This window comes from Stomoxys calcitrans, chromosome 1 (assembly GCF_963082655.1).
Source record: "Stomoxys calcitrans chromosome 1, idStoCalc2.1, whole genome shotgun sequence".
NCBI classification, from domain to species: domain Eukaryota; kingdom Metazoa; phylum Arthropoda; class Insecta; order Diptera; family Muscidae; genus Stomoxys; species Stomoxys calcitrans.
In genome coordinates, this window is record NC_081552.1 from 212,125,706 (window position 1) to 212,152,274 (window position 26,569).

Consider the following 26,569-nt stretch of genomic DNA (forward strand, 5'->3'; position numbering starts at 1 on the left):
ACCTCGCTCGGCAAACCAGACTTGTTCTGGTTCAATTACGTTGCGGCAGATGCAGTCGCCTCAACTCCTACAGAGCAAGGATTGATGCCGACGTGCAAGATGTATGTCCCGATTGTAACCAGGGACCACACGATACTCGTCACCTAGTTAACTGCCCAGCCAGACCCACTCGACTCAGACCCAGATCCCTGTGGACGCACCCCGTCTTAGTCGCAGGGCTCCTGGATCTTGACACTCAACAGAATCAAGCAGACGAAAGATAGAACACAACAAACTGCTACAACAACAAATTTTCATTAAATGGATTGGTTTTCAAGCATGCACTCGCACTTGAGGTCGGCACGACAAATCTTAACGATCAAGCTTTAAATCGATGACCAGCATCTGGAATGAATGTATGTATAAGCATACAAAGAAAGTCTAATGTCAACGCCTAGCAAGGATTTTTATTAAAATTGGCGAGAAAGACCTATAATACTCCTTGGATCAATTTCATAGTATTTTATTTGATTACCATACGTCTGGGTTTTTAGCTTTTTTTATGTTTTTGAAAAAGTCCATGGTGTGCAGCATTAAAAAATTTTCAAACTAAATATTAACTCACTAACAGATACCTGCACTTAGGTGGGAATCTGTAAGTAGCAGGGAAATCCTAACGTAAACATTTCTTTTTAGAGGTTAATTTGTAGTTTTAAGAGCGCTCAACAAGCCGATAACTGGCTTAGATGTATGTCTATAGATGCATGGGGCAGATTAATATCTGCACCCTCTCTTCAACTTAACCTTACCTATATATTCACTCGACGAATAAGTTATATATAGCTCACATAGAGTCCTGGTTCCACATTTGTGTATCATCTTGAAGTATTTTTCAATAACAATACTCCTGCCATCAATTACTTATTGAACAATTTTCACAAAATTTGTAAAGGTATTTCAAAGTTTTAAGGACACAAATCAATTCTTATTTAGCATTTTTCTTTCATCTTACTCTTCTTTGACATTTTTTGTGTGTTCGTTTTGTTTTTTCCTTTTATTTATAAAACATTCTTACTCTTAGACTAAGCATTATTTTCTACTCGCACTACAGCTACACCTCGGATTACTCCTTTCACATTTCATATATTTCAATAAAAGAACAATAATCGTTCTTGGGAACTTGGCGATAAGAGACGCCAAGTACGTTTAATACTAACGTATTGTATTAAAGCACGTATGCAAATCAAAAACCCAAATGCCATTATTAACCACCACAGCCAAGAGTTTTCATGTGATGCCAAATCGGTTGAGTGTTTAACAATTAAAGTCCATTTCGCCAACGATAAGCCAAATCCTAAAGAGAGAGAGAGAGAGAGAAATGTAATAGAATTAATATTGATATTTTATTTTAATAACGCCATCGAATCATATTAAACCTTTTTTGAAAATTAAAAGTCTACCCCAAAGTGCACGGATGCACAGTGGTCGCTGCCATTGGCCAAAATTCAAAAAATTAATTTCTAATGTTTGGCATCAATGTGATTTATTCATTTAACGGTACTCTTAAGAATACCACCAAAAGAGAAAAGTTGCAATTACTTGGTTTCAGACCTGAGTTAAGTGCAAAGGAGAATTGAAAACAATCTACCGTAACACACCTACGTATTGGCACACCAACAATTTTTAACTTGGCCGCTATTTTTCAACACCGTCTCCCAGTTTATTAAAAAAAAAAATATTTTTCCGATACTACTCATGTTGTTACTTAACTAAAGCAGAAATGTTTATTCGAAATTTTTTTTTTTAATTTTTTATATTTTATTTAACAATTTCATCGCACAAAAGTATTGGCACACTTACATGTTCTGCTATATTTGTTCCTATTTTTTGCCAGTTGGCAACTCTTTTTTTGCAAAAATATTTCTTCCTAAAATGGTCTACCGTGTTGCTCTATTCGTTGCAATTGGTTCCTAAAATTATCTACCGTGTTGTTTTAACGTTAATTTAAGTTTTTTGTTAAACGAATAAAATTAAATACAGAAAATACAAAAAATGGCCCCGAAGCAAAAAGTAACGATTGTATCTGAGCGAAAAATTATGATGCTCCTTCACAGCCAAGGAAAATCGTTTGCTAAGATCGGCCAAATGATGGACAGAAGCCGTTTCACAATTCGAAGAATCGTCAACAGGTTTAAAGGAGAATCAAATTTACAAAACGAAAAACGCTTTGGGCATCCCCGAGTTTTAAGTGACCGGGAGCCTCATAAGATGGTGCGAGAAATTGAAAAGGACCCCAATAAAACATCGACACAAAAAACAGCTGAAGTTGAAGAAGAGACTGGAAAAAAAATGCATCCCATGACGGTCAGAAGAGTGCTCCATAAGGCCGATTACAGTGCCCGAGTTGCTACACGTAAGCCGCTTATTTCTTTAAAGAACCAGAAGAAGCGCCTGGCCTACGCAAGAGAATAGGTGTGCCGACCGAACAGCTTCTGGGACCAAGTGCTATTCTCGGATGAAAGAGAGAGAACAACATTTTCCGTTCTGATGGCCGCTCTACTGCATGGAGAAAGTCCAATACGGCATATGAAAAAAGAAATCTTGCACCTACAGTCAAACACGGTGGAGGAGCAGTTATGGTATGGGGTTGCATGTCGTCTGCGGGGGTCGGTGAGATGGGTGAAAATAGGGTACTAAATTTTTTTGATATTTGAAGGGGGGGCGGAACCTCCCCCTTACCCTAATTTTCAGAAACGCCAGATCTCGAAGATGGGTGGTGCGATTTAAGGGAATTTTGAGTGCTCTCTCATAGTAAACTAAAAACAAAAATTTGGTATCCAAATTTCGAATGGGATACCTAGGGGGGCCGCCCCACCCTCAAAACCTACCAAATATATGTATATAGACCAATCACGACAATATGGGAATCAAATGAAAGGTAATTAAGATTAGAAAACGTATCTGATATCCAATTGTCGGACCAAGTGTTTTTGCCGACTATGAAAATATGGGGCTCAAATGAAAGGTATTTGGGAGTAGACCACGAATCTGATATCAACATTCGAGACCAATTATCTAGGGGACGTCCCACCCCAATAACAACCCCCAAATAGAACGTTTTGCTCACCAAGACAATTTGGGTCTTCCAGACAGTGGGGCTCGATATTGATAGTTATTAGGGCCCATACCTCAAACCGGACATATTTACTGACTTTTGCGATAAGGGGTTTAAATGAAAGGTACTTGAGATTAGAAAACGAATTTGATATCCAATTTCGAGGCCAATGACAATATGAGGTTCATACGAAAGGTACTTGATATAATAATGATAATGCTGTTAAAATTTCAGGGCTAAGTGAGTGGGGGACCACCCCACTCCCTAAAACACCCCTAAATCGGCTATATTTACCGACCATGTCAATGTGAATCTCGAATGATAGGTATTGGACAATAGAGCGCGGAATTGATACCCATAGATGACATTATGGACAAAACAGAGTATTTAAATATTTTAAAGGAAATTGTAAAAAAAAAGCGCAGACAAACAGAATCTACCGAGGTCATTTACATTTCAACAGGACAATGGCTCCAAACATTCTGCTCATGATGTGCGTATGGGGCTAATACTGAATGTCACACATTTCCTGTCGCATCCTCCGCAATCTGCAGACCTCAACCCCATTGATCATTTATGAAAGCAACCATTTCCAATAAGCCCCAACTTAAGCAGGCACTTATAGAAGAATAGAAAAAAATAGGGGAGGAAACTGCGAAAAAATTTGTGCATTCCATGCTAAACCGTTTGGACGCAGTGATCTGCAAAAGGGCTTGCTAACAGGGTATTAAATAGACAAAAATTTTTAGATATTTAAGATATGAATATAAGTGTGTCAATACTTTTGTACGATGAAATCGCCAATACTTTATTTAATTGTAAAATTGAATGAAAGAAGTAAAAAATAAATTTTTTAATAAAAATGTCTGAATTATTGAAGTAACAGCATGGGTTGTGGGTTCTTTCGGAAAACTATTTTTTCTTAGTAGACAGGGAGACGGGGTTGCAAAATAGCGGTCAAGTTAAAACTTGGTGGTTGTGTGAATATATATATATATATATATATATCTATATATATTTATATTTATATGTATATATAGATATATATATATATAGATATATATATATATATATATATATATATATATATAAAATCGCATAGACATCGAAAAAAACAAATTTTTTTGGACGTAAAAATGCAAAGTCGTTTTCGAGGCCTAAAACGCTGTAACTGCTTCATTTTATCGAATTTCGAAAATGATCAAGCATTCCGCAGTTCGAATGTGGAAGACGATTAGAAAAATAAACAGAATTACTTAAAATTTCACATTTTATTTTTTTGGCATTTTTTAGCGAAGGCTAACCCCTTATGAAAATTTTAAATTTTTGATGCGAAAACATTTTCCGAGTTGAGTATACAGTATTGAGGATTATGGCAAAAAATTCGGATTAGTGCAGCTCATACATATTTTCTACAAAAAACAAGCTCAAAATCGCATAAACATCGAAAAAACCAAATTTTTTTGGGCGTAAAAATGCAAAGTCGTTTTCGAGGCCTAAAACGCTGTAACTCCTTCATTTTATCGAATTTCGAAAATGATCAAGCATTCCGCAGTTCGAATTTGGAAGACAATTAGAAAAATAAACAGAATTACTTAAAATTTCACAATTTATTTTTTTGGAATTTTTTAGCGAAGGCTAACCCCTTATGAAAATTTTAAATTTTTGATGCGAAAACATTTTTCAAGTTGAGTATACAGTATTGAGGATTATGGCAAAAAATTCGGATTAGTGCAACTCCTACATATTTTCTACAAAAAAACAAGCTCAAAATCGCATAAACATCGAAAAAAACAAATTTTTTTGGACATAAAAATGCAAAGTCGTTTTCGAGGCCTAAAACGCTGTAACTCCTTCATTTTTTCGAATTTCGAAAATGATCAAGCATTCCGCAGTTCGAATTTGGAAGACGATTAGAAAAATAAACAGAATTACTTAAAATTTCACAATTTATTTTTTTGGAATTTTTTAGCGAAGGCTAACCCCTTATGAAAATTTTAAATTTTTGATGCGAAAACATTTTTCAAGTTGAGTATACAGTATTGAGGATTATGGCAAAAAATTCGGATTAGTGCAGCTCATACATATTTTCTACAAAAAACAAGCTCAAAATCGCATAAACATCGAAAAAACCAAATTTTTTTGGGCGTAAAAATGCAAAGTCGTTTTCGAGGTCTAAAACGCTGTAACTCCTTCATTTTATCGAATTTCGAAAATGATCAAGCATTCCGCAGTTCGAATTTGGAAGACAATTAGAAAAATAAACGGAATTACTTAAAATTTCACAATTTATTTTTTTGGAATTTTTTAGCGAAGGCTAACCCCTTATGAAAATTTTAAATTTTTGATGCGAAAACATTTTCCGAGTTGAGTATACAGTATTGAGGATTATGGCAAAAAATTCGGATTAGTGCAGCTCATACATATTTTCTACAAAAAACAAGCTCAAAATCGCATAAACATCGAAAAAACCAAATTTTTTTGGGCGTAAAAATGCAAAGTCGTTTTCGAGGCCTAAAACGCCGTAACTCCTTCATTTTTTCGAATTTCGAAAATGATCAAGCATTCCGCAGTTCGAATTTGCAAGACGATTAGAAAAATAAACAGAATTACTTAAAATTTCACATTTTATTTTTTTGGAATTTTTTAGCGAAGGCTAACCCCTTATAAAAATTTTAAATTTTTGATGCAAAAACATTTTCCGAGTTGAGTATACAGTATTGAGGATTATGGCAACAAATTCGGATTAGTGCAACTCCTACATATTTTCTACAAAAAAAAAAGCTCAAAATCGCATAAACATCGAAAAAACCAAATTTTTCTGGGTGTAAAAATGCAAAGTCGTTGTAACTCCTTCATTTTATCGAATTTCGAAAATGATCAAGCATTCCGCAGTTCGAATTTAGAAGACAATTAGAAAAATAAACAGAATTTCTTAAAATTTTACATTTTATTTTTTTGGCATTTTTTAGCGAAGGTAAACCCTTATGAAAATTTTAAATTTTTGATGCGAAAACATTTTTCGAGTTGAGTATACAGTATTGAGGATTATGGCAAAAAATTCGGATTAGTGCAACTCCTACATATTTTCTACAAAAAACAAGCTCAAAATCGCATAAACATCGAAAAAACCAAATTGTTTTGGACATAAAAATGCAAAGTCGTTTTCGAGGCCTAAAACGCCGTAACTCCTTCATTTTTTCGAATTTCGAAAATGATCAAGCATTCCGCAGTTCGAATTTGGAAAACGATTAGAAAAATAAACAGAATTACTTAAAATTTCATATTTTATTTTTTTGGAATTTTTTAGCGAAGGCTAACCCCTTATGAAAATTTTAAATTTTTGATGCGAAAACATTTTCCGAGTTGAGTATACAGTATTGAGGATTATGGCAAAAAATTCGGATTAGTGCAACTCCTACATATTTTCTACAAAAAACAAGCTCAAAATCGCATAAACATCGAAAAAAACAAATTTTTTTGGACATAAAAATGCAAAGTCGTTTTCGAGGCCTAAAACGCTGTAACTCCTTCATTTTTTCGAATTTCGAAAATGATCAAGCATTCCGCAGTTCGAATTTGGAAGACGATTAGAAAAATAAACAGAATTACTTAAAATTTCACATTTTATTTTTTTGGAATTTTTTAGCGAAGGCTAACCCCTTATGAAAATTTTAAATTTTTGATGCGAAAACATTTTCCGAGTTGAGTATACAGTATTGAGGATTATGGCAAAAAATTCGGATTAGTGCAACTCCTACATATTTTCTACAAAAAAACAAGCTCAAAATCGCATAAACATCGAAAAAACCAAATTTTTTTGGGCGTAAAAATGCAAAGTCGTTTTCGAGGTCTAAAACGCTGTAACTCCTTCATTTTTTCGAATTTCGAAAATGATCAAGCATTCCGCAGTTCGAATTTGGAAGACAATTAGAAAAATAAACAGAATTACTTAAAATTTCACAATTTATTTTTTTGGAATTTTTTGGCGAAGGCTAACCCCTTATGAAAATTTTAAATTTTTGATGCGAAAACATTTTTCAAGTTGAGTATACAGTATTGAGGATTATGGCAAAAAATTCGGATTAGTGCAACTCCTACATATTTTCTACAAAAAACAAGCTCAAAATCGCATAAACATCGAAAAAAACAAATTTTTTTGGACATAAAAATGCAAAGTCGTTTTCGAGGCCTAAAACGCCGTAACTCCTTCATTTTTTCGAATTTCGAAAATGATCAAGCATTCCGCAGTTCGAATTTGGAAGACGATTAGAAAAATAAACAGAATTACTTAAAATTTTACATTTTATTTTTTTGGCATTTTTTATCGAAGGCTAAACCCTTATGAAAATTTTAAATTTTTGATGCGAAAACATTTTTCGAGTTGAGTATACAGTATTGAGGATTATAGCAAAAAATTCGGATTAGTGCAACTCCTACATATTTTCTACAAAAAACAAGCTCAAAATCGCATAAACATCGAAAAAAACAAATTGTTTTGGACATAAAAATGCAAAGTCGTTTTCGAGGCCTAAAACGCCGTAACTCCTTCATTTTTTCGAATTTCGAAAATGATCAAGCATTCCGCAGTTCGAATTTGGAAAACGATTAGAAAAATAAACAGAATTACTTAAAATTTCACATTTTATTTTTTTGGAATTTTTTAGCGAAGGCTAACCCCTTATGAAAATTTTAAATTTTTGATGCGAAAACATTTTCCGAGTTGAGTATACAGTATTGAGGATTATGGCAAAAAATTCGGATTAGTGCAACTCCTACATATTTTCTACATAAAACAAGCTCAAAATCGCATAAACATCGAAAAAACCAAATTTTTTTGGGCGCAAAAATGCAAAGTCGTTTTCGAGGCCTAAAACGCTGTAACTCCTTCATTTTTTCGAATTTCGAAAATGATCAAGCATTCCGCAGTTCGAATTTGCAAGACGATTAGAAAAATAAACAGAATTACTTAAAATTTCACATTTTATTTTTTTGGAATTTTTTAGCGAAGGCTAACCCCTTATAAAAATTTTAAATTTTTGATGCAAAAACATTTTCCGAGTTGAGTATACAGTATTGAGGATTATGGCAACAAATTCGGATTAGTGCAACTCCTACATATTTTCTACAAAAAAAAAGCTCAAAATCGCATAAACATCGAAAAAACCAAATTTTTCTGGGTGTAAAAATGCAAAGTCGTTGTAACTCCTTCATTTTATCGAATTTCGAAAATGATCAAGCATTCCGCAGTTCGAATTTAGAAGACAATTAGAAAAATAAACAGAATTTCTTAAAATTTTACATTTTATTTTTTTGGCATTTTTTAGCGAAGGCTAAACCCTTATGAAAATTTTAAATTTCTGATGCGAAAACATTTTTCGAGTTGAGTATACAGTATTGAGGATTATGGCAAAAAATTCGGATTAGTGCAACTCCTACATATTTTCTACAAAAAACAAGCTCAAAATCGCATAAACATCGAAAAAAACAAATTGTTTTGGACATAAAAATGCAAAGTCGTTTTCGAGGCCTAAAACGCCGTAACTCCTTCATTTTTTCGAATTTCGAAAATGATCAAGCATTCCGCAGTTCGAATTTGGAAAACGATTAGAAAAATAAACAGAATTACTTAAAATTTCACATTTTATTTTTTTGGAATTTTTTAGCGAAGGCTAACCCCTTATGAAAATTTAAAATTTTTGATGCGAAAACATTTTTCGAGTTGAGTATACAGTATTGAGGATTATGGCAAAAAATTCGGATTAGTGCAACTCCTACATATTTTCTACAAAAAACAAGCTCAAAATCGCATAAACATCGAAATAAATCAAATTTTTTTGGACATAAAAATGCAAAGTCGTTTTCGAGGCCTAAAACGCCGTAACTCCTTCATTTTTTCGAATTTCCAAAATGATCAAGCATTCCGCAGTTCGAATTTGGAAGACGATTAGAAAAATAAACAGAATTACTTAAAATTTCACATTTTATTTTTTTGGAATTTTTTAGCGAAGGCTAACCCCTTATGAAAATTTTAAATTTTTGATGCGAAAACATTTTCCGAGTTGAGTATACAGTATTGAGGATTATGGCAAAAAATTCAGATTAATGCAACTCCTACATGTTTTCTACAAAAAACAAGCTCAAAATCGCATAAACATCGAAAAAACCAAATTTTTTTGGGCGTAAAAATGCAAAGTCGTTTTCGAGACCTAAAACGCTGTAACTCCTTCATTTTTTAGAATTTCGAAAATGATCAAGCATTCCGCAGTTCGAATTTGGAAGACGATTAGAAAAATAAACAGAATTACTTAAAATTTTACATTTTATTTTTTTGGCATTTTTTAGCAAAGGCTAACCCCTTATGAAAATTTTAAATTTTTGATGCAAAAACATTTTCCGAGTTGAGTATACAGTATTGAGGATTATGGCAAAAAATTCGGATTAGTGCAACTCCTACATGTTTTCTACAAAAAACAAGCTCAAAATCGCATAAACATCGAAAAAACCAAATTTTTTTGGGCGTAAAAATGCAAAGTCGTTTTCGAGGTCTAAAACGCTGTAACTCCTTCATTTTATCGAATTTCGAAAATGATCAAGCATTCCGCAGTTCGAATTTGGAAGACGATTAGAAAAATAAACAGAATTACTTAAAATTTTACATTTTATTTTTTTGGCATTTTTTATCGAAGGCTAAACCCTTATGAAAATTTTAAATTTTTGATGCGAAAACATTTTTCGAGTTGAGTATACAGTATTGAGGATTATAGCAAAAAATTCGGATTAGTGCAACTCCTACATATTTTCTACAAAAAACAAGCTCAAAATCGCATAAACATCGAAAAAAACAAATTGTTTTGGACATAAAAATGCAAAGTCGTTTTCGAGGCCTAAAACGCCGTAACTCCTTCATTTTTTCGAATTTCGAAAATGATCAAGCATTCCGCAGTTCGAATTTGGAAAACGATTAGAAAAATAAACAGAATTACTTAAAATTTCACATTTTATTTTTTTGGAATTTTTTAGCGAAGGCTAACCCCTTATGAAAATTTTAAATTTTTGATGCGAAAACATTTTCCGAGTTGAGTATACAGTATTGAGGATTATGGCAAAAAATTCGGATTAGTGCAACTCCTACATATTTTCTACAAAAAACAAGCTCAAAATCGCATAAACATCGAAAAAACCAAATTTTTTTGGGCGCAAAAATGCAAAGTCGTTTTCGAGGCCTAAAACGCTGTAACTCCTTCATTTTTTCGAATTTCGAAAATGATCAAGCATTCCGCAGTTCGAATTTGCAAGACGATTAGAAAAATAAACAGAATTACTTAAAATTTCACATTTTATTTTTTTGGAATTTTTTAGCGAAGGCTAACCCCTTATAAAAATTTTAAATTTTTGATGCAAAAACATTTTCCGAGTTGAGTATACAGTATTGAGGATTATGGCAACAAATTCGGATTAGTGCAACTCCTACATATTTTCTACAAAAAAAAAGCTCAAAATCGCATAAACATCGAAAAAACCAAATTTTTCTGGGTGTAAAAATGCAAAGTCGTTGTAACTCCTTCATTTTATCGAATTTCGAAAATGATCAAGCATTCCGCAGTTCGAATTTAGAAGACAATTAGAAAAATAAACAGAATTTCTTAAAATTTTACATTTTATTTTTTTGGCATTTTTTAGCGAAGGCTAAACCCTTATGAAAATTTTAAATTTCTGATGCGAAAACATTTTTCGAGTTGAGTATACAGTATTGAGGATTATGGCAAAAAATTCGGATTAGTGCAACTCCTACATATTTTCTACAAAAAACAAGCTCAAAATCGCATAAACATCGAAAAAAACAAATTGTTTTGGACATAAAAATGCAAAGTCGTTTTCGAGGCCTAAAACGCCGTAACTCCTTCATTTTTTCGAATTTCGAAAATGATCAAGCATTCCGCAGTTCGAATTTGGAAAACGATTAGAAAAATAAACAGAATTACTTAAAATTTCACATTTTATTTTTTTGGAATTTTTTAGCGAAGGCTAACCCCTTATGAAAATTTAAAATTTTTGATGCGAAAACATTTTTCGAGTTGAGTATACAGTATTGAGGATTATGGCAAAAAATTCGGATTAGTGCAACTCCTACATATTTTCTACAAAAAACAAGCTCAAAATCGCATAAACATCGAAATAAATCAAATTTTTTTGGACATAAAAATGCAAAGTCGTTTTCGAGGCCTAAAACGCCGTAACTCCTTCATTTTTTCGAATTTCCAAAATGATCAAGCATTCCGCAGTTCGAATTTGGAAGACGATTAGAAAAATAAACAGAATTACTTAAAATTTCACATTTTATTTTTTTGGAATTTTTTAGCGAAGGCTAACCCCTTATGAAAATTTTAAATTTTTGATGCGAAAACATTTTCCGAGTTGAGTATACAGTATTGAGGATTATGGCAAAAAATTCAGATTAATGCAACTCCTACATGTTTTCTACAAAAAACAAGCTCAAAATCGCATAAACATCGAAAAAACCAAATTTTTTTGGGCGTAAAAATGCAAAGTCGTTTCGAGACCTAAAACGCTGTAACTCCTTCATTTTTTCGAATTTCGAAAATGATCAAGCATTCCGCAGTTCGAATTTGGAAGACGATTAGAAAAATAAACAGAATTACTTAAAATTTTACATTTTATTTTTTTGGCATTTTTTAGCAAAGGCTAACCCCTTATGAAAATTTTAAATTTTTGATGCAAAAACATTTTCCGAGTTGAGTATACAGTATTGAGGATTATGGCAAAAAATTCGGATTAGTGCAACTCCTACATGTTTTCTACAAAAAAACATGCTCAAAATCGCATAAACATCGAAAAAACCAAATTTTTTTGGGCGTAAAAATGCAAAGTCGTTTTCGAGGCCTAAAACGCTGTAACTCCTTCATTTTTTCGAATTTCGAAAATGATCAAGCATTCCGCAGTTCGAATTTCATAGACGATTAGAAAAATAAACAGAATTACTTAAAATTTCACAATTTATTTTTTTGGAATTTTTTGGCGAAGGCTAACCCCTTATGAAAATTTTAAATTTTTGATGCGAAAACATTTTTCAAGTTGAGTATACAGTATTGAGGATTATGGCAAAAAATTCGGATTAGTGCAACTCCTACATATTTTCTACAAAAAACAAGCTCAAAATCGCATAAACATCGAAAAAAAACAAATTTTTTTGGACATAAAAATGCAAAGTCGTTTTCGAGGCCTAAAACGCTGTAACTCCTTCATTTTTTCGAATTTCGAAAATGATCAAGCATTCCGCAGTTCGAATTTGGAAGACAATTAGAAAAATAAACAGAATTACTTAAAATTTCACAATTTATTTTTTTGGAATTTTTTGGCGAAGGCTAACCCCTTATGAAAATTTTAAATTTTTGATGCGAAAACATTTTTCAAGTTGAGTATACAGTATTGAGGATTATGGCAAAAAATTCGGATTAGTGCAACTCCTACATATTTTCTACAAAAAACAAGCTCAAAATCGCATAAACATCGAAAAAAACAAATTTTTTTGGACATAAAAATGCAAAGTCGTTTTCGAGGCCTAAAACGCCGTAACTCCTTCATTTTTTCGAATTTCGAAAATGATCAAGCATTCCGCAGTTCGAATTTGGAAGACGATTAGAAAAATAAACAGAATTACTTAAAATTTTACATTTTATTTTTTTGGCATTTTTTATCGAAGGCTAAACCCTTATGAAAATTTTAAATTTTTGATGCGAAAACATTTTTCGAGTTGAGTATACAGTATTGAGGATTATAGCAAAAAATTCGGATTAGTGCAACTCCTACATATTTTCTACAAAAAACAAGCTCAAAATCGCATAAACATCGAAAAAAACAAATTGTTTTGGACATAAAAATGCAAAGTCGTTTTCGAGGCCTAAAACGCCGTAACTCCTTCATTTTTTCGAATTTCGAAAATGATCAAGCATTCCGCAGTTCGAATTTGGAAAACGATTAGAAAAATAAACAGAATTACTTAAAATTTCACATTTTATTTTTTTGGAATTTTTTAGCGAAGGCTAACCCCTTATGAAAATTTTAAATTTTTGATGCGAAAACATTTTCCGAGTTGAGTATACAGTATTGAGGATTATGGCAAAAAATTCGGATTAGTGCAACTCCTACATATTTTCTACAAAAAACAAGCTCAAAATCGCATAAACATCGAAAAAAACAAATTTTTTTGGACATAAAAATGCAAAGTCGTTTTCGAGGCCTAAAACGCCGTAACTCCTTCATTTTTTCGAATTTCGAAAATGATCAAGCATTCCGCAGTTCGAATTTGGAAGACGATTAGAAAAATAAACAGAATTACTTAAAATTTCACATTTTATTTTTTTGGCATTTTTTAGCGAAGGCTAACCCCTTATGAAAATTTTAAATTTTTTGATGCAAAAACATTTTCCGAGTTGAGTATACAGTATTGAGGATTATGGCAAAAAATTCGGATAAGTGCAACTCCTACATATTTTCTACAAAAAAAAGCTCAAAATCGCATAAACATCGAAAAAACCAAATTTTTTTGGGAGTAAAAATGCAAAGTCGTTTTCGAGGTCTAAAACGCTGTAACTCCTTAATGTTTTCGAATTTCGAAAATGATCAAGCATTCCGCAGTTCGAATTTGGAAGACGATTAGAAAAATAAACAGAATTACTTAAAATTTCACATTTTATTTTTTTGGCATTTTTTAGCGAAGGCTAACCCCTTATGAAAATTTTAAATTTTTGATGCGAAAACATTTTTCGAGTTGAGTATACAGTATTGAGGATTATGGCAAAAAATTCGGATTAGTGCAACTCCTACATATTTTCTACAAAAAACAAGCTCAAAATCGCATAAACATCGAAAAAAAACAAATTTTTTTGGACATAAAAATGCAAAGTCGTTTTCGAGGCCTAAAACGCCGTAACTCCTTCATTTTTTCGAATTTCGAAAATGATCAAGCATTCCGCAGTTCGAATTTGGAAGACGATTAGAAAAATAAACAGAATTACTTAAAATTTCACATTTTATTTTTTTGGCATTTTTTAGCGAAGGCTAACCCCTTATGAAAATTTTAAATTTTTTGATGCAAAAACATTTTCCGAGTTGAGTATACAGTATTGAGGATTATGGCAAAAAATTCGGATAAGTGCAACTCCTACATATTTTCTACAAAAAAAAGCTCAAAATCGCATAAACATCGAAAAAACCAAATTTTTTTGGGAGTAAAAATGCAAAGTCGTTTTCGAGGTCTAAAACGCTGTAACTCCTTAATGTTTTCGAATTTCGAAAATGATCAAGCATTCCGCAGTTCGAATTTGGAAGACGATTAGAAAAATAAACAGAATTACTTAAAATTTCACATTTTATTTTTTTGGCATTTTTTAGCGAAGGCTAATGAAAATTTGAAAATTTTAAATTTTTGATGCAAAAACATTTTCCGAGTTGAGTATACAGTATTGAGGATTATGGCAAAAAATTCGGATTAGTGCAACTCCTACATGTTTTCTACAAAAAACAAGCTCAAAATCGCATAAACATCGAAAAAACCAAATTTTTTTGGGCGTAAAAATGCAAAGTCGTTTTCGAGACCTAAAACGCTGTAACTCCTTAATTTTTTCGAATTTCGAAAATGATCAAGCATTCCGCAGTTCGAATTTCATAGACGATTAGAAAAATAAACAGAATTACTTAAAATTTTACATTTTATTTTTTTGGCATTTTTTAGCAAAGGCTAACAACCCCTTATGAAAATTTTAAATTTTTGATGCGAAAACATTTTTCGAGTTGAGTATACAGTATTGAGGATTATGGCAAAAAATTCGGATAAGTGCAACTCCTACATATTTTCTACAAAAAAAAAAGCTCAAAATCGCATAAACATCGAAAAAACCAAATTTTTTTGGGAGTAAAAATGCAAATTCGTTTTCGAGGTCTAAAACGCTGTAACTCCTTAATGTTTTCGAATGTCGAAAATGATCAAGCATTCCGCAGTTCGAATTTGGAAGACGATTAGAAAAATAAACAGAATTACTTAAAATTTCACATTTTATTTTTTTGGAATTTTTTAGCGAAGGCTAACCCCTTATGAAAATTTTAAATTTTTGATGCAAAAACATTTTCCGAGTTGAGTATACAGTATTGAGGATTATGGCAAAAAATTCGGATTAGTGCAACTCCTACATATTTTCTACAAAAAAACATGCTCAAAATCGCATAAACATCGAAAAAACCAAATTTTTTTGGGCGTAAAAATGCAAAGTCGTTTTCGAGACCTAAAACGCTGTAACTCCTTCATTTTTTCGAATTTCGAAAATGATCAAGCATTCCGCAGTTCGAATTTCATAGACGATTAGAAAAATAAACAGAATTACTTAAAATTTTACATTTTATTTTTTTGGCATTTTTTAGCAAAGGCTAACCCCTTATGAAAATTTTAAATTTTTGATGCGAAAACATTTTCCGAGTTGAGTATACAGTATTGAGGATTATGGCAAAAAATTCGGATTAGTGCAACTCCTACATATTTTCTACAAAAAAACATGCTCAAAATCGCATAAACATCGAAAAAACCAAATTTTTTGGGGCGTAAAAATGCAAAGTCGTTTTCGAGGCCTAAAACGCTCTAACTCCTTCATTTTTTCGAATTTCGAAAATGATCAAGCATTCCGCAGTTCGAATTTCATAGACGATTAGAAAAATAAACAGAATTACTTAAAATTTCACATTTTATTTTTTTGGCATTTTTTAGCGAAGGCTAACCCCTTATGAAAATTTTAAATTTTTGATGCAAAAACATTTTCCGAGTTGAGTATACAGTATTGAGAATTAAGGCAAAAAATTCGGATTAGTGCAACTCCCACATATTTTCTACAAAAAACAAGCTCAAAATCGCATAAACATCGAGAAAAACAAATTTTTTTGGACATAAAAATGCAAAGTCGTTTTCGAGGCCCAAAACGCCGTAACTCCTTCATTTTTTCGAATTTCGAAAATGATCAAGCATTCCGCAGTTCGAATTTGGAAGACGATTAGAAAAATAAACAGAATTACTTAAAATTTCACATTTTATTTTTTTGGCATTTTTTAGCGAAGGCTAACCCCTTATGAAAATTTTAAATTTTTGATGCGAAAACATTTTTCGAGTTGAGTATACAGTATTGAGGATTATGGCAACAAATTCGGATTAGTGCAACTCCTACATATTTTCTACAAAAAAAAAGCTCAAAATCGCATAAACATCGAAAAAACCAAATTTTTCTGGGTGTAAAAATGCAAAGTCGTTGTAACTCCTTCATTTTATCGAATTTCGAAAATGATCAAGCATTCCGCAGTTCGAATTTAGAAGACAATTAGAAAAATAAACAGAATTTCTTAAAATTTTACATTTTATTTTTTTGGCATTTTTTAGCGAAGGCTAACCCTTATGAAAATTTTAAATTTTTGATGCGAAAACATTTTTCGAGTTGAGTATACAGTATTGAGGATTATGGCAAAAAATTCGGATTAGTGCAACTCCTACATATTTTCTACAAAAAACAAGCTCAAAATCGCATAAACATCGAAATAAATCAAATTTTTTTGGACATAAAAATGCAAAGTCGTTTTCGAGGCCTAAAACGCCGTAACTCCTTCATTTTTTCGAATTTCGAAAATGATCAAGCATTCCGCAGTTCGAATTTGGAAAACGATTAGAAAAATAAACAGAATTACTTAAAATTTCACATTTTATTTTTTTGGAATTTTTTAGCGAAGGCTAACCCCTTATGAAAATTTTAAATTTTTGATGCGAAAACATTTTTCGAGTTGAGTATACAGTATTGAGGATTATGGCAAAAAATTCGGATTAGTGCAACTCCTACATATTTTCTACAAAAAACAAGCTCAAAATCGCATAAACATCGAAATAAATCAAATTTTTTTGGACATAAAAATGCAAAGTCGTTTTCGAGGCCTAAAACGCCGTAACTCCTTCATTTTTTCGAATTTCCAAAATGATCAAGCATTCCGCAGTTCGAATTTGGAAGACGATTAGAAAAATAAACAGAATTACTTAAAATTTCACATTTTATTTTTTTGGAATTTTTTAGCGAAGGCTAACCCCTTATGAAAATTTTAAATTTTTGATGCGAAAACATTTTCCGAGTTGAGTATACAGTATTGAGGATTATGGCAAAAAATTCAGATTAATGCAACTCCTACATGTTTTCTACAAAAAACAAGCTCAAAATCGCATAAACATCGAAAAAACCAAATTTTTTTGGGCGTAAAAATGCAAAGTCGTTTTCGAGACCTAAAACGCTGTAACTCCTTCATTTTTTCGAATTTCGAAAATGATCAAGCATTCCGCAGTTCGAATTTGGAAGACGATTAGAAAAATAAACAGAATTACTTAAAATTTTACATTTTATTTTTTTGGCATTTTTTAGCAAAGGCTAACCCCTTATGAAAATTTTAAATTTTTGATGCAAAAACATTTTCCGAGTTGAGTATACAGTATTGAGGATTATGGCAAAAAATTCGGATTAGTGCAACTCCTACATGTTTTCTACAAAAAACAAGCTCAAAATCGCATAAACATCGAAAAAACCAAATTTTTTTGGGCGTAAAAATGCAAAGTCGTTTTCGAGGTCTAAAACGCTGTAACTCCTTCATTTTATCGAATTTCGAAAATGATCAAGCATTCCGCAGTTCGAATTTGGAAGACGATTAGAAAAATAAACAGAATTACTTAAAATTTCACATTTTATTTTTTTGGAATTTTTTAGCGAAGGCTAACCCCTTATGAAAATTTGAAATTTTTGATGCGAAAACATTTTTCAAGTTGAGTATACAGTATTGAGGATTATGGCAAAAAATTCGGATTAGTGCAGCTCATACATATTTTCTACAAAAAACAAGCTCAAAATCGCATAAACATCGAAAAAACCAAATTTTTTTGGGCGTAAAAATGCAAAGTCGTTTTCGAGGTCTAAAACGCTGTAACTCCTTCATTTTATCGAATTTCGAAAATGATCAAGCATTCCGCAGTTCGAATTTGGAAGACGATTAGAAAAATAAACAGAATTACTTAAAATTTCACATTTTATTTTTTTGGAATTTTTTTAGCGAAGGCTAACCCTTTATGAAAATTTTAAATTTTTGATGTAAAAACATTTTTCGAGTTGGGTATACAGTATTGAGGATTATGGCAAAAAATTCGGAATAGTGCAACTCCTACATATTTTCTACAAAAAACAAGCTCAAAATCGCATAAACATCAAAAAAAAACAAATCTTTTTGGACATAAAAATGCAAAGTCGTTTTCGAGGCCTAAAACGCCGTAACTCCTTCATTTTTTCGAATTTCGAAAATGATCAAGCATTCCGCAGTTCGAATTTGCAAGACGATTAGAAAAATAAACAGAATTACTTAAAATTTCACATTTTATTTTTTTGGAATTTTTTAGCGAAGGCTAACCCCTTATGAAAATTTTAAATTTTTGATGCGAAAACATTTTCCGAGTTGAGTATACAGTATATAGGATTATGGCAAAAAATTCGGATTAGTGCAACTCCTACATATTTTCTACAAAAAACAAGCTCAAAATCGCATAAACATCGAAAAAACCAAATTTTTTTGGGCGTAAAAATGCAAAGTCGTTTTCGAGACCTAAAACGCTGTAACTCCTTCATTTTTTCGAATTTCGAAAATGATCAAGCATTCCGCAGTTCGAATTTGGAAGACGATTAGAAAAATAAACAGAATTACTTAAAATTTCACAATTTATTTTTTTGGAATTTTTTAGCGAAGGCTAACCCCTTATGAAAATTTTAAATTTTTGATGCGAAAACATTTTTCGAGTTGAGTATACAGTATTGAGGATTATGGCAAAAAATTCGGATTAGTGCAACTCCTACATATTTTCTACAAAAAACAAGCTCAAAATCGCATAAACATCGAAAAAACCAAATTTTTTTGGGCGTAAAATTGCAAAGTCGTTTTCGAGGCCTAAAACGCTGTAACTCCTTCATTTTTTCAAATTTCGAAAATGATAAAGCATTCCGCAGTTCCAATTTGGAAGACGATTAGAAAAATAAACAGAATTACTTAAAATTTCACAATTTATTTTTTTGGAATTTTTTAGCGAAGGCTAACCCCTTATGAAAATTTTAAATTTTTGATGCGAAAACATTTTTCGAGTTGAGTATACAGTATTGAGGATTATGGCAAAAAATTCGGATTAGTGCAACTCCTACATATTTTCTACAAAAAACAAGCTCAAAATCGCATAAACATCGAAAAAACCAAATTTTTTGGGCGTAAAAATGCAAAGTCGTTTTCGAGACCTAAAACGCTGTAACTCCTTAATGTTTTCGAATTTCGAAAATGATCAAGCATTCCGCAGTTCGAATTTGGAAGACGATTAGAAAAATAAACAGAATTACTTAAAATTTCACAATTTATTTTTTTGGAATTTTTTAGCGAAGGCTAACCCCTTATGAAAATTTTAAATTTTTGATGCGAAAACATTTTTCGAGTTGAGTATACAGTATTGAGGATTATGGCAAAAAATTCGGATTAGTGCAACTCCCACATATTTTCTACAAAAAACAAGCTCAAAATCGCATAAACATCGAAAAAACCAATTTTTTTGGGTGTAAAAATGCAAAGTCGTTTTCGAGGTCTAAAACGCTGTAACTCCTTCATTTTATCGAATTTCGAAAATGATCAACCATTCCGCAGTTCGAATTTGGAAGACAATTAGAAAAATAAACAGAATTACTTAAAATTTCACATTTTATTTTTTTGGAATTTTTTAGCGAAGGCTAACCCCTTATGAAAATTTTAAATTTTTGATGCGAAAACATTTTCCGAGTTGAGTATACAGTATATAGGATTATGGCAAAAAATTCGGATTAGTGCAACTCCTACATATTTTCTACAAAAAACAAGCTCAAAATCGCATAAACATCGAAAAAACCAAATTTTTTTGGTTTTGTAACTCCTTAATGTTTTCGAATTTCGAAAATGATCAAGCATTCCGCAGTTCGAATTTGGAAGACGATTAGAAAAATAAACAGAATTACTTAAAATTTAACATATTATTTTTTTGGCATTTTTTAGCGAAGGCTAACCCCTTACGAAAATTTTAAATTTTTGATGCGAAAAAATTTTTCGAGTTGAGTATACAGTATTGAGGATTATGGCAAAAAATTCGGATTAGTGCAACTCCCACATATTTTCTACAAAAAAAAGCTCAAAATCGCATAAACATCGAAAAAACCAAATTTTTTTGGGCGTAAAAATGCAAAGTCGTTTTCGAGACCTAAAACGCTGTAACTCCTTCATTTTTTCGAATTTCGAAAATGATCAAGCATTCCGCAGTTCGAATTTGGAAGACGATTAGAAAAATAAACAGAATTACTTAAAATTTCACATTTTATTTTTTTGGAATTTTTTAGCGAAGGCTAACCCCTTATGAAAATTTTAAATTTTTGATGCGAAAACATTTTCCGAGTTGAGTATACAGTATTGAGGATTATAGCTAAAAATTCGGATTAGTGCAACTCCTACATATTTTCTACAAAAAACAAGCTCAAAATCGCATAAACATCGAAAAAAACAAATTTTTTTGGACATAAAAATGCAAAGTCGTTTTCGAGGCCCAAAACGCCGTAACTCCTTCATTTTTTCGAATTTCGAAAATGATCAAGCATTCCGCAGTTCGAATTTGGAAGACGATTAGAAAAATAAACAGAATTACTTAAAATTTCACATTTTATTTTTTTGGAATTTTTTAGCGAAGGCTAACCCCTTATGAAAATTTTAAATTTTTGATGCGAAAACATTTTCCGAGTTGAGTATACAGTATTGAGGATTATGGCAAAAAATTCGGATTAGTGCAACTCCTACATATTTTCTACAAAAAACAAGCTCAAAATCGCATAAACATCGAAAAAACCAAATTTTTTTGGGCGTAAAAATGCAAAGTCGTTTTCGAGACCTAAAACGCTGTAACTCCTTCATTTTTTCGAATTTCGAAAATGATCAAGCATTCCGCAGTTCGAATTTCATAGACGATTAGAAAAATAAACAGAATTACTTAAAATTTTACATTTTATTTTTTTGGAATTTTTTAGCAAAGGCTAACCCTTTATGAAAATTTTAAATTTCTGATGCATAAACATTTTTCGAGTTGGGTATACAGTATTGAGGATTATGGCAAAAAATTCGGAATAGTGCAACTCCTACATATTTTCTACAAAAAACAAGCTCAAAATCGCATAAACATCGAAAAAAACAAATTTTTTTGGACATAAAAATGCAAAGTCGTTTTCGAGGCCTAAAACGCTGTAACTCCTTCATTTTTTCGAATTTCGAAAATGATCAAGCATTCCGCAGTTTGAATTTGGAAGACGATTAGAAAAATAAACAGAATTACTTAAAATTTCACATTTTATTTTTTTGGAATTTTTTAGCGAAGGCTAACCCCTTATGAAAATTTTAAATTTTTGATGCGAAAACATTTTTCGAGTTGAGTATACAGTATTGAGGATTATGGCAAAAAATTCGGATTAGTGCAACTCCTACATATTTTCTACAAAAAACAAGCTCAAAATCGCATAAACATCGAAAAAAACAAATTTTTTTGGACATAAAAATGCAAAGTCGTTTTCGAGGCCCAAAACGCCGTAACTCCTTCATTTTTTCGAATTTCGAAAATGATCAAGCATTCCGCAGTTCGAATTTGGAAGACGATTAGAAAAATAAACAGAATTACTTAAAATTTCACATTTTATTTTTTTGGAATTTTTTAGCGAAGGCTAACCCTTTATGAAAATTTTAAATTTTTGATGCAAAAACATTTTTCGAGTTGGGTATACAGTATTGAGGATTATGGCAAAAAATTCGGAATAGTGCAACTCCTACATATTTTCTACAAAAAACAAGCTCAAAATCGCATAAACATCGAAAAAAACAAATTTTTTTTTGACATAAAAATGCAAAGTCGTTTTCGAGGCCCAAAACGCCGTAACTCCTTCATTTTTTCGAATTTCGAAAATGATCAAGCATTCCGCAGTTCGAATTTGGAAGACGATTAGAAAAATAAACAGAATTACTTAAAATTTCACAATTTATTTTTTTGGAATTTTTTAGCGAAGGCTTATGGCTTAGGCCCTTATGAAAATTTTAAATTTTTGATGCGAAAACATTTTCCGAGTTGAGTATACAGTATTGAGGATTATGGCAAAAAATTCGGATTAGTGCAACTCCTACATATTTTCTACAAAAAACAAGCTCAAAATCGCATAAACATCGAAAAAACCAAATTTTTTTGGGCGTAAAAATGCAAAGTCGTTTTCGAGGCCTAAAACGCTCTAACTCCTTCATTTTTTCGAATTTCGAAAATGATCAAGCATTCCGCAGTTCGAATTTGGAAGACGATTAGAAAAATAAACAGAATTACTTAAAATTTCACATTTTATTTTTTTGGAATTTTTTAGCGAAGGCTAACCCCTTATGAAAATTTTAAATTTTTGATGCGAAAACATTTTCCGAGTTGAGTATACAGTATTGAGGATTATGGCAAAAAATTCGGATTAGTGCAACTCCTACATATTTTCTACAAAAAACAAGCTCAAAATCGCATAAACATCGAAAAAAAACAAATTTTTTTGGGCGTAAAAATGCAAAGTCGTTTTCGAGACCTAAAACGCTGTAACTCCTTCATTTTTTCGAATTTCGAAAATGATCAAGCATTCCGCAGTTCGAATTTCATAGACGATTAGAAAAATAAACAGAATTACTTAAAATTTTACATTTTATTTTTTTGGAATTTTTTAGCAAAGGCTAACCCTTTATGAAAATTTTAAATTTCTGATGCATAAACATTTTTCGAGTTGGGTATACAGTATTGAGGATTATGGCAAAAAATTCGGAATAGTGCAACTCCTACATATTTTCTACAAAAAACAAGCTCAAAATCGCATAAACATCGAAAAAAACAAATTTTTTTGGACATAAAAATGCAAAGTCGTTTTCGAGGCCTAAAACGCTGTAACTCCTTCATTTTTTCGAATTTCGAAAATGATCAAGCATTCCGCAGTTCGAATTTGGAAGACGATTAGAAAAATAAACAGAATTACTTAATATTTCACATTTTATTTTTTTGGAATTTTTTAGCGAGGGCTAACCCTTTATGAAAATTTTAAATTTTTGATGCGAAAACATTTTTCGAGTTGAGTATACAGTATTGAGGATTATGGCAAAAAATTCGGATAAGTGCAACTCCTACATATTTTCTACAAAAAAAAGCTCAAAATCGCATAAACATCGAAAAAACCAAATTTTTTTGGGCGTAAAAATGCAAAGTCGTTTTCGAGACCTAAAACGCTGTAACTCCTTCATTTTTTCGAATTTCGAAAATGATCAAGCATTCCGCAGTTCGAATTTGGAAGACGATTTGAAAAATAAACAGAATTACTTAAAATTTCACATTTTATTTTTTTGGAATTTTTTAGCGAAGGCTAACCCTTTATGAAAATTTTAAATTTTTGATGCAAAAACATTTTTCGAGTTGGGTATACAGTATTGAGGATTATGGCAAAAAATTCGGAATAGTGCAACTCCTACATATTTTCTACAAAAAACAAGCTCAAAATCGCATAAACATCGAAAAAACCAATTTTTTTGGGTGTAAAAATGCAAAGTCGTTTTCGAGGTCTAAAACGCTGTAACTCCTTCATTTTTTCGAATTTCGAAAATGATCAAGCATTCCGCAGTTCGAATTTGGAAGACGATTTGAAAAATAAACAGAATTACTTAAAATTTCACATTTTATTTTTTTGGAATTTTTTAGCGAAGGCTAACCCCTTATGAAAATTTTAAATTTTTGATGCGAAAACATTTTCCGAGTTGAGTATACAGTATTGAGGATTATGGCAAAAAATTCGGATTAGTGCAACTCCTACATATTTTCTACAAAAAACAAGCTCAAAATCGCATAAACATCGAAAAAACCAAATTTTTTTGGGCGTAAAAATGCAAAGTCGTTTTCGAGGCCTAAAACGCTCTAACTCCTTCATTTTTTCGAATTTCGAAAATGATCAAGCAATCCGCAGTTCGAATTTGGAAGACGATTAGAAAAATAAACAGAATTACTTAAAATTTCACAATTTATTTTTTTGGAATTTTTTTAGCGAAGGCTAACCCTTTATGAAAATTTTAAATTTTTGATGCGAAAACATTTTTCGAGTTGAGTATACAGTATTGAGGATTATGGCAAAAAATTCGGATTAGTGCAACTCCCACATATTTTCTACAAAAAACAAGCTCAAAATCGCATAAATATCGAAAAAACCAATTTTTTTGGGTGTAAAAATGCAAAGTCGTTTTCGAGGTCTAAAACGCTGTAACTCCTTCATTTTATCGAATTTCGAAAATGATCAAGCATTCCGCAGTTCGAATTTGGAAGACAATTAGAAAAATAAACAGAATTACTTAAAATTTCACATTTTATTTTTTTGGCATTTTTTAGCGAAGGCTAACCCCTTATGAAAATTTTAAATTTTTGATGCAAAAACATTTTTCGAGTTGAGTATACAGTATTGAGGATTATGGCAAAAAATTCGGATTAGTGCAACTCCTACATATTTTCTACAAAAAACAAGCTCAAAATCGCATAAACATCGAAAAAAATCAAATTTTTTTGGACATAAAAATGCAAAGTCGTTTTCGAGGTCTAAAATGCTGTAACTCCTTCATTTTATCGAATTTCGAAAATGATCAAGCAATCCGCAGTTTGAATTTGGAAGACGATTAGAAAAATAAACAGAATTACTTAAAATTTCACATTTTATTTTTTTGGCATTTTTTAGCGAACCCCTTATGAAAATTTAAAATTTTTGATGCGAAAACATTTTTCGAGTTGAGTATACAGTATTGAGGATTATGGCAAAAAATTCGGATTAGTGCAACTCCCACATATTTTCTACAAAAAACAAGCTCAAAATCGCATAAATATCGAAAAAACCAATTTTTTTGGGTGTAAAAATGCAAAGTCGTTTTCGAGGTCTAAAACGCTGTAACTCCTTCATTTTATCGAATTTCGAAAATGATCAAGCATTCCGCAGTTCGAATTTGGAAGACGATTAGAAAAATAAACAGAAATACTTAAAATTTCACCTTTTATTTTTTGGCATTTTTTAGCGAAGGCTAACCTCTTATGAAAATTTTAAATTTTTGATGCGAAAACATTTTTCGAGTTGAGTCTACAGTATTGAGGATTATCGCAAAAAATTCGGATTAGTGCAACTCCTACATATTTTCTACAAAAAACAAGCTCAAAATCGCATAAACATCGAAAAAACCAAATTTTTTGGGCGTAAAAATGCAAAGTCGTTTTCGAGGCCTAAAACGCTGTAACTCCTTCATTTTTTCGAATTTCGAAAATGATCAAGCATTCCGCAGTTCGAATTTGGAAGACAATTAGAAAAATAAACAGAATTACTTAAAATTTCACATTTTATTTTTTTGGAATTTTTTAGCGAACCCCTTATGAAAATTTAAAATTTTTGATGCGAAAACATTTTTCGAGTTGAGTATACAGTATTGAGGATTATCGCAAAAAATTCGGATTAGTGCAACTCCTACATATTTTCTACAAAAAACAAGCTCAAAATCGCATTAACATCGAAAAAACCAATTTTTTTGGGCGTAAAAATGCAAAGTCGTGTTCGAGGCCTAAAACGCTGTCACTCTTTCATTTTTCGAATTTCGAAAATGATCAAGCATTCCGCAGTTCGAATTTGGAAGACGATTAGAAAAATAAACAGAAATACTTAAAATTTCACATTTTATTTTTTGGCATTTTTTAGCGAAGGCTAACCTCTTATGAAAATTTTAAATTTTTGATGCGAAAACATTTTTCGAGTTGAGTATACAGTATTGAGGATTATCGCAAAAAATTCGGATTAGTGCAACTCCTACATATTTTCTACAAAAAACAAGCTCAAAATCGCATAAACATCGAAAAAACCAAATTTTTTGGGCGTAAAAATGCAAAGTCGTTTTCGAGGCCTAAAACGCTCTAACTCCTTCATTTTTTCGAATTTCGAAAATGATCAAGCATTCCGCAGTTCGAATTTGGAAGACGATTAGAAACATAAACAGAATTACTTAAAATTTCACATTTTAGTTTTTTGGCATTTTTTAGCGAAGGCTTACCCCTTATGAAAATTTTAAATTTTAAATTTGCATTTTTTAGCGAAGGCGTTGATTATACAGTATTGAAAATTATGGCAAAAAATTCGGATAAGTGCAACTCTAATGTTTTTTCTGCAAAAAACATGCTCAAAATGGCAAAATTCAAAAATGGCTACCTACCCCCTTATGAACATTTTTAATTTTTGATGCGAAAAAATTTTTCGCGTTGAGAATAGAGTATTCAATATTATGGGAAAATAT

The 26,569-nt window shown here is 31.4% G+C and overlaps 1 protein-coding gene across 2 annotated transcripts in view; it reads right to left on the bottom strand.

The window, feature by feature from the left end:
• Positions 1 to 345: 345 nt before the first annotated feature.
• LOC106086460 (NEDD4 family-interacting protein 1) overlaps positions 346 to 26,569 on the bottom strand; it is a 70,991-nt gene continuing 44,767 nt past the window's right edge. For both annotated transcript variants that reach the window (XM_013251149.2, XM_013251157.2), the window contains exon 3: positions 346 to 1,333. In XM_013251149.2, coding sequence (XP_013106603.1) covers positions 1,128 to 1,333 — 206 coding nt within the window. In that variant the 3' untranslated portion in view covers positions 346 to 1,127. The remainder of the gene's footprint in view (positions 1,334 to 26,569) is intronic.